This window comes from Pygocentrus nattereri, chromosome 15 (genome assembly GCF_015220715.1).
Source record: "Pygocentrus nattereri isolate fPygNat1 chromosome 15, fPygNat1.pri, whole genome shotgun sequence".
In the NCBI taxonomy this organism is placed as follows: domain Eukaryota; kingdom Metazoa; phylum Chordata; class Actinopteri; order Characiformes; family Serrasalmidae; genus Pygocentrus; species Pygocentrus nattereri.
Window position 1 is genome coordinate 32,111,232 of NC_051225.1, and position 8,691 is coordinate 32,119,922.

The 8,691-nt window shown below is 40.2% G+C and overlaps 1 protein-coding gene across 1 annotated transcript; it reads left to right on the forward strand.

The window, feature by feature from the left end:
• The first annotated feature begins 290 nt into the window (after window positions 1–290).
• LOC108417544 (vitellogenin-like) lies at window positions 291–7,999 on the forward strand. The gene is made up of 27 exons (XM_037545586.1): window positions 291–336; window positions 469–489; window positions 573–724; window positions 857–1,108; window positions 1,414–1,575; window positions 1,669–1,817; window positions 1,909–2,059; window positions 2,184–2,341; window positions 2,418–2,583; window positions 2,675–2,800; window positions 3,032–3,250; window positions 3,331–3,548; window positions 3,635–3,732; window positions 4,046–4,170; window positions 4,265–4,366; window positions 4,451–4,582; window positions 4,677–4,860; window positions 4,953–5,055; window positions 5,144–5,329; window positions 5,497–5,750; window positions 5,842–6,170; window positions 6,552–6,596; window positions 6,758–6,823; window positions 6,963–7,163; window positions 7,260–7,411; window positions 7,505–7,649; window positions 7,734–7,999. The coding sequence occupies exons 1-27, from the start codon at window positions 297–299 to the stop codon at window positions 7,959–7,961; spliced, it is 4,164 nt and encodes a 1,387-aa protein (XP_037401483.1). The 5' UTR covers window positions 291–296; the 3' UTR covers window positions 7,962–7,999.
• Window positions 8,000–8,691: the final 692 nt, after the last annotated feature.

Here is an 8,691-nt window from a genome sequence, read left to right on the forward strand (position 1 = left end):
CTATTAATTGAAGACATTAATTTATTTATTCAGCCTGTAGATTCAGTAAGAGATTATTGCATATTTGTTGGATTTATATGTAGCAAAACACTATGCTGGACATTGGATTTTTGTCAATATGACAAAAGGTTGTGTTACTCTGACCTAAAACTGTCAAGTGGCCTATCAGGGATATGTCTTTGTACATCAGAATAAGCATGCAAGAGTTAATAATTCATTTTGAAGGACTGCTTAGTCAGCAAAAGTATTTCAATAAAAGAAGCAGCCACTCAGTGGATTTATCACAACCAGCAGCCATGAGAGCTATTGTGCTTGCTCTGACTGTGGCCTTTGTGGGTAAGTGATGATTTGAACTTGATAGCAATGATTTAATTTCTAAGCATTTTCAATTAAGTATTAAGGTGCAAGATTCTTAGAAAATGTATACAGAGAGTAAATGTAGTTTTTATTATGTTTTATTTCATTTAGCAAGTCATCAGACCAACCTTGGTAAGTGATGTTTTTTTTAAAGAAAAAACTGGGATAGTTTCATATTTCCTGTCAAAGAAACTTACTGTGAAATATTTCATTAGTTCCAGACTTTGGTGCTGGTAAGACCTATGTCTACAAGTATGAAGGTCAGCTTTTGGGCGGTCTGCCCCAGGAGGGTCTGGGCAAGGCTGGTATAAAAGTCAGCAGCAAGGTTCTCCTCAGGGCTGAAGCACAGAATACCTTTGTCTTGAAGGTAAAGAAATTCTCCTTCACATGAAAGATGCAAATAATCATTTATACAAAAATAATAAGATGGTAGATAATGAAGTTAACTGTAGAATAATTTAATCAAATGTGCTGCATTTTGGGATGATTTTGCCCCTAGCTTGCAGACCCTCAGATCTATGAGTATGCTGGGATCTGGCCTCAGGATCGTTTTGCTCCTGCTGCTAAGCTCACCGAAGCACTGACAGCTGACCTTGCGACTCCCATCAAATTTGAGTATGCTAATGGTGCAGTTGGTAAAGTATTCGCCCCTGCCAGAGTGTCTGCTGCTGCCCTGAACGTGCACAGAGGCGTCCTCACCATCCTTCAGCTCAACCTCAAGAACACCCAGAATGTCTATGAGATGCATGAGGTAAAAGAATATACATAAAGGACATTAAATATCAGTTACTATTCAAATCAGTAGTCTTAAAACTGGGGAGCTAAGGAGGCTGTAGAAAAATCTCAGAAGTTGTATTTATACTAAATAAGAATTTTTTTAGATTTTGTCAGTTCATTAATTTGGCTATAAAAAATGAAATGCATGCTAACCACCTAAATAAGGTAACTCTATTATCATATCAAGTCCGAATGATAGCTAGCAAAATGCACATTCACGAGATTACAAGGTCATGATCCTCTTTCATTAAGAGAAAATAATGAATGTCTTCCTCTAAGGCTGGACCTCATGGAGTCTGTAAGACCCACTATATGATCACTGAAGATGAAAAGACCCATGAGATTACTGTGTTAAAGTCCAAAGACTTGACCAACTGCCATGAGAGGGTGATAAAGGATACCGGTTTTGCTCATGCTGAGAAGTGTGTTGAATGCCAGCAGGTAAAATCAAATGCTGTGAACAAGTTGAGTTTTGTTTTTTACAAGTAAATGAAAGATGCATTCCATCTGTAACTGATTCTATCTTCAACACAGAGGCTTCAGAGTCTGACTGGAACTGCAACTTACAACTACACCATGAAGCCAACTGATGCCGGTGTTCAGCTCTCTGAGGCTACAGTTGATGAGATCCATCAGTACTCTCTATTCAACACAAGAACTGGAGCAGTCCAAATGAGGGTCAAGTAGGAGATGCTCCACTTGCTCTGATATTTAAAATCCTCTTGCAGCATTCAAACAATGAGAAGAGATTTGATGAGGTATTTTTAATTTCAGGCAAACTCTGCAACTAATGGAAGTGCAGAATACCCCCATTGCCCCTGACACTGCTCAGTATTCAGCTCGTGGGTCTCTGAAGTATGAATTTGGTGCTGAGCTTCTCCAAACTCCTATTCAGCTTCTGGAGATCAAGGATGCAGTGGCCCAGGTAACTTGACTAATCTCCAGTAACATTAGTAAAATCTTTCCAGTCATTGCAACATCTTAACATGGTAGACGTGTCATTGTTTTAACCATTAAGAGTTCAAACATTACCACCTATTCCATTTCAGACTGCAGAGGTCTTGCAGCATCTGGCTGCAAACAATGTGGACATGGTCCATGAAGATGCTCCACTGAAATTTCTTGAGCTAATCCAGCTCCTGCGTGCTGCTACTTTTGAGAATATTGAGGCCATTTGGAATCAGCACAAGACCAAACCTCTTCACAGGTAAAATTCCCTTGAATATTTTCATGAAATTAAAATAAAAGATGTTTGTACTGTTCTAAAATCTTTATTCTGGCAGACAATGGATTCTGGATGCAGCCCCTCTTGCGGGTACACCAGCAGCTTTGAGGTTCATCAATGAAAAGTTCCAAGCTGATGAGTTCAGCGCCCCTGAATTCACTCGGGCCCTTCTGCTTGGTTTGCACATGGCCACCGCTGATCCAGAAGCTATTCAACAGGCTGCTGTGAGTTTATCATTTTACCATTTCAAGTACTTTAACACAGATGCTTGTAGACCTCATTCTAAATATATCAACTATTTACTCTGTTGAACAGAGTTTGGCACAGAGTCCCAAAATTAGTGCCATGCCAGCGCTGCGCGAGGTGATCATGCTTGGCTATGGTTCCATGGTTGCCAAATATTGTGCTGAAGTTCACACCTGTTCTGCTGATCACTTGAAGGTAACATTTTTGTTTATTCATTCACATTTCTCATAGGCTTTAATTATAGTTCAGGGTTCAAGCAGAAAGTCAGACAGCAGATATATGTTGAGATCCAAAAGAATTCCTCTTATATTCAGTGTGACAGTGCATGTTTAAATATAAATGATGAATGGTGTAATGAATCGTAGTAAAGAATGTTGATTAATAACTAATATTCCATAAAATTTTCCTTTCAACATTGGTCATCAGCCTGTCCATGACAATGCTGCAGAGGCCATTGCAAAGGGTGAAATTTCTGAAATCAGCCTGGCTCTGAAGGTTCTGGGCAATGCTGGCCACCCTGCTAGCCTTAAACCCATCATGAAGCTTCTGCCTGGGTTTGGATCTGCTGCTGCAGCCATGCCCACGAGAGTCCATGTTGATGCCATCTTGGCCCTCAGGAACATTGCCAAGAAGGAGCCAAAGTTGGTAAGTATGAGATGATCTGTGAAACATCTGTTTTGGGTCATTTTATTTCAGAAGCTAAATCATCTTATTGGCCTGTGTAGGTCCAGCCAGTGGCACTGCAGCTTTTCATGGATAAGAATCTTCACCCAGAAGCACGTATGGTTGCCTGCATTGTACTGTTTGAGACCAAACCCTCAGCGGCTCTTATGTCCACTGTTGCTGGTGAAATAGAGAAAGAGTCCATGAATGAAGTGGCCAGTTTCGCTTACTCTTACATCAAGTCTCTGACCAGAAGCACGGCCCCTGATATGGTGAAAGTGTAAGAATACTTTACCTGTTTATTTAGCAGATTAATTCTTGCTGCTGTTAACCCAAAGTGAGAAGTGACCATTTTATTTATTACAGAGCTTCTGCAGCTAATGTTGCTGTCAGAATCTTGAGCCCCAAACTGGACAGACAGAGCTACTTTTCCAGCACTGCTTACCACTCGGACCTTTATGTGTGTAAGTTTCAATAAGATCTGATTTTCTCATGACGTTTATAAAATTACTAACAAAAGTCAGTGTATATGCTGTCATAGGGGTATGTATAAGTAATTGTAGCGTTATGGAATGGCTAAGATATCCAGACTACATGCGGCAAACTGGAGTTTGCTATTGCACTGGGGCAAGCATTCCACACCATGTATATAAGAGTCTTTGGACACGACTTTTAAGACTACATTTGCCTACTTTATGACTTGATTAAACTGTATGTTGCTCTAGATAAGAGTATCTACCAAATGCTTTAAAAATAAATATCTTTTTTTCTGTAAAGCTCCTCTCATGGCTGGAGCTGCTGGTACTGCCTTCATCATCAATGATGCTGCCACCATTGTGCCCAGAGCAGTTGTGGCAAAAGCACGTGCTTACTTGGCTGGAGCTGCTTCTGATGTTGTAGAGGTATAAATATTTCTTTTCGAGACTGTCAGCAAATTGGCTTACATCATGTCTTTTTGTTTATGGAATTTCCATTTTTTTGTTAAATCTCAACCAGGTTGGTGTCAGAACTGAAGGTCTTCAGGAAGCCCTACAGAGAACTCCAGCTGCAGATAAGAATGCTGATCGCATTACCAAGATAAAGCACACCCTGCAAGCAGTAAGTGGTTAACACTGCGTTATTATATTCTACTAATGCACCATTTAATATATATTTGAAATTTAACATATCTTCATTTTCCAGCTGATGAACTGGAAGGCTATGCCAGCCAGTGAGCCACTGGGTTCCATTTATTTCAAAGCCTTTGGACAGGAAATTGCTTTTACCAACATTGACAAAACCTTCATTGACAATGCCATTGAGCAGGCAACACAGGTATTTCATTGATTCATTCCAGTGTTTGACAAGTCCCGTATCTGTTTTAATAATTGCATGTCAAATATAATGACATTTTATGCTCACTCTAAAGGCTGCCAAACCACGTGCACATCAACTGCTGAAGGAGACTGTTAAGGCCTTGCAGGCTGGCATTTCCTACCAATTTGCTAAGCCTATGCTGGGAACTGAGGTGCGTCGCATCATTCCCACTGCTGTTGGTGTGCCAATGGAGCTTGGTATTTACTCTGCTGCTGTTGTTGCTGCAGCTGTAAACGGTAGGGTTTTCACAGCTGTCTGACATGCTAGCATTAAATATGCTAATCATTGACAATAGAACATTGATTGTGTTATTTATTTATTTATTTAGTTAAAGCCACTGTTACACCCCCTCTACCTGAGAACTTAGAGACTGGCATTCTTGATCAGCTGAGGAAGACTGATATTGAGTTGCAAGCTGAGGCCAGACCAGGGTACTCTTCCTCATATACGCACAATGAGTAAACAATGAGTAAATGACCTTCCAAAGTCATTATGTAAATGTGTGCTTTTTCTTTTCAGTGTCGCCACACAGACCCTCGCTGTGATTGGAGTGAACTGGCCCTTGATTCAGGCTGTTGTCATGGCCAGAGGAAAGATTCACACTGTTGCGCCATTTAAAGTGGCTGCAAGAGCTGACATCCCAAGGGGCAACATCAAGGTGCAGATTCTGCCAGCTGCGGCTCCTGATCATGTTGCTGCTATCAGGTAATGCAAGGAAGAGTGACAAATTTTATGTCTGCCTAAAATTAAGTACTAGAATTGATGTCAAATTTGTGAAAGAAACTGACAAAAAGTACAGACTATACAATAGGCAAAGCCAGTTTTAACCCTCAGACTGTACCGTGATCTATGACCGTGTTTTCCTTTAATAGCTTCGACACTGTCGCTGTAGTCCGAAATTTGGAGGACCACCCTGCTGATAGAGAAATATCTCTGGCACCTGCAGCACCCTCTGGTGCTCAGTCCTTGATACCTGCTTCCATTCAGAAGTCCCTGTGTGGTAAAGTCCCTTACTTTCAAGTCAAGGGATGCATCGAGGTTACCTCACGTAATGCCGGTTTTATGGGATACAATCCTATTTACTATGTTGTTGGACAGCACTCGGCTCGTATTTCAGTGGAAAGAGGTAAGTGGGAGGCTCACTAAGTTTGACACCAGCCGGGCTGCTTATTACTTGTAGTAAGAGTACAAAAATAATGAATCAACTTATGTTTTAGGTGATGGTCCTGCTCTTGAACGGGTGGAGTTTGAAGTTTACATTGCTCCTGAGAAGGCACCCGAGAAGTCTGTTAGGGAAACCAACCCTGCTTTGGGTGAAACTCAAGAAGAAAACATTATCCTGTTGAAACTGAGGGAATACCTGGAGGCTGGGCTGAAAAAATCCTCAAGCAGCTCTTCATCGTCCAACAGCACAAGCAGCAGCAGAAGCAGCAGCAGAAGCAGCAGCAGAAGCAGCAGCAGGAGCAGCAGGAGCAGCAGGAGCAGCAGCAGGAGCAGCAGGAGCAGCAGCAGCTCTCAAAGCTCTTCCAGTGCTCGCAAGTCCAGGGTATGTCTTTAGCATGTGGCTATTTATGGTCAAGAATTATGATTTACATATGATTTAATTACTGATTGCATTACTGGAGAAGGTTATGTAAAATGGCAAAGCGTGATTAAGTTAATCTTCTTCTACTAGATGATAGCAATAAGGAATATCGAAAAAATCACATTTTATTGTTCCACACTGTAAAAATGTACATTTTCTCGCCGTAATTACAAGGCTTCTGAAATGGTATTGATATCGGTAGTGATTCTGCTATGGGAAGGGATCACTTCGTTCACTAGTTTACTATTGGACTCCTACTAATTGAACACCTACAAGTTACCACATTTCTCGTCTAAGATCTTTTTCATTTTCTCATTTTTCTAATTTTTTGTTTACACCTAGGGTAATTTTACATATGGCCCATTTGAGAAATTCCATAAGAATCAGGTGAGTTTGAAAGAATCCCTTAAAGGGATTTCTTTTAAAATGATACAGTTTTTCCTTTTAAATACATAAAACATGAAATGACGAAAGTACACTGACTTCTTTATTCATTTATTTCCTTTTTTCCTTTGAGAGAAGTAATAAGGTTTCTGTTTTTGTTGCAGTACTTGGCCACACAGATAACATCAAAGGCCAGCAGCTCATCTAGCATTGAGGCCCTTCAGAGACAGGTAAAATTAAATGTGCTGTGGTGTTTTTACACATGGTTGGCAAAAAAAGAAAAAGTGTACAATCTACCTGCCCACTAGCCACACATAACAAAATGAATGTACTTCATGAAAATAAACAAGTGCATGTTGACACTTTCAGGCTAAGCTGCTTGAAGATTCTATTGTACCTGCTTTTGTCATCATTGTTCGTGCTGTCAGAAGTGACCGCAAACTGGGATACCAGTTGGCAGCATACTTGGATAAGCCCAATTCGAGAGCACAGCTCGTGCTTTCATCCATTTCTAATGATCAATGGAAGCTGTGTGCTGATGGTGTCCTGTCGAGCAAGCATAAAGCCAGCGTAAGTCTGGCCTTCTACTGCAGCTTTCTAAGACCATGTATTTTCTCAGTATTCACACTTAGTATAGTATGCACTAAGCACTGACTCTCCTATTAGGCTAGGGTTGGTTGGGGTTCAGAGTGCCAGGACTCTTCTGCAACTGTCAAGGCTGAGACTGGTCTGCATGAATCAAGCCCTGCTGCTCGTTTTCAACTGGACTGGGACAAAGCTCCAAGACTTGTAACCACTGCAGCAATGAATGCTATAAGGTACTTTCAGAAAATTCAAAACCACAAATATCATGTCAGGCTAAATCATACGTGAAGTTTCTTATAAGTCCTTATATGTATTTCTACCAACAGGATTTGTGAATACCTCCCAACGCAAATAGCAGCTCACCTGGCTGGAATTGCTGTCAACAGAGCTGAAAACAAAGCAAACAGTGTTGGCATAATTATAGCTCTACCAACTAAGAGGTCCGCGGACGTCATTGTGAAAACTCCAAGGGTGCGTAGTTTTTCTTGAGGCTTTGCATGATTTGACATTTTAACCAAAATTTCTTGTTTTAATATTGTTTTCTCTTACAACTAGATGACCGCTGCAAAGATGGCTATGCCTCTTCCTTTTGCCCTGCCTGTTGAAAAAGACGGAAGCATTCCAGCTCTTCAGAATTTGGACATTCAAGACGCAATTCAGAAACTGGACATCCGTGCTGCTCTTCAGAACTTCGACGCTGCCGCTGCCGTGGAGAGAGCAATGGATGCTTTGACGAAAGTGCTGAATGAATTTGAGAAGGCACAGAATGAACAAGCAATATAAGGATGAATATCTCCAAAAATTGGACGTTCGCACCATTGTTGAGCAAATCCAGAATTTGGATATTCGTGCCCTGATTGAGAACATTCCGTATTCGGAAATTTGTGCCATCATTGAAAAATGGCTGAATGAATCCAAGGCCCAGAACTGGGACATATGATTGCAAATACATAATTGAAATAAATAAATATATTACAAGCATTCAAAAACAGAATATTGTGTTTTTACTGTGGCTTTTTAAAGATCTTTCTTAGCACAGCCTTCATTTTTTCAGTCATTTCATTTTTCTTTATTCGTTATGTCATTTTAATCAAAACATTATTTAAACAATCAATCTTAGCTTGTTCTGAAAGTTAGATAGTACAGCATTGTGATAAGATTCTTGTTTTTTCTGAACAATACATGAATAATGAATAGAGAAATGCTCTGACAGATACATGTCTGGGAGAAATTATGCCATTACAACAGCAATAATACACATAATGACTATCACACACTGTTTTTATGCTCCACACATGCTGTTACTTTTTAAACGTTTCAAACACAAGAATAAAATCCATAAGAAAAACGTATCAAAGTGTCCAAAAAATGGACAAATACAAATAATAGCCCTTATGCATTGAAACTGGGTGCTTTGGATCACCTTTAATTTCAGACAAATTACTCTGTCTATGCATCTTGAAACTTTTGTATGATGAGGAAATGAGTGTTGGTTTGAGGACAAATGACTTCA

Excerpts from the sequence above, each read along its gene's own strand:
- LOC108417544 (XM_037545586.1), top strand. The coding sequence starts at position 297 with ATGAGAGCTATTGTGCTTGCTCTGACTGTGGCCTTTGTGG. Across the intron at positions 725-856 it reads AGAATACCTTTGTCTTGAAG|CTTGCAGACCCTCAGATCTA; the intron begins GTAAAGAAATTC and ends TTTTGCCCCTAG. Across the intron at positions 2,342-2,417 it reads AAGACCAAACCTCTTCACAG|ACAATGGATTCTGGATGCAG; the intron begins GTAAAATTCCCT and ends TTATTCTGGCAG.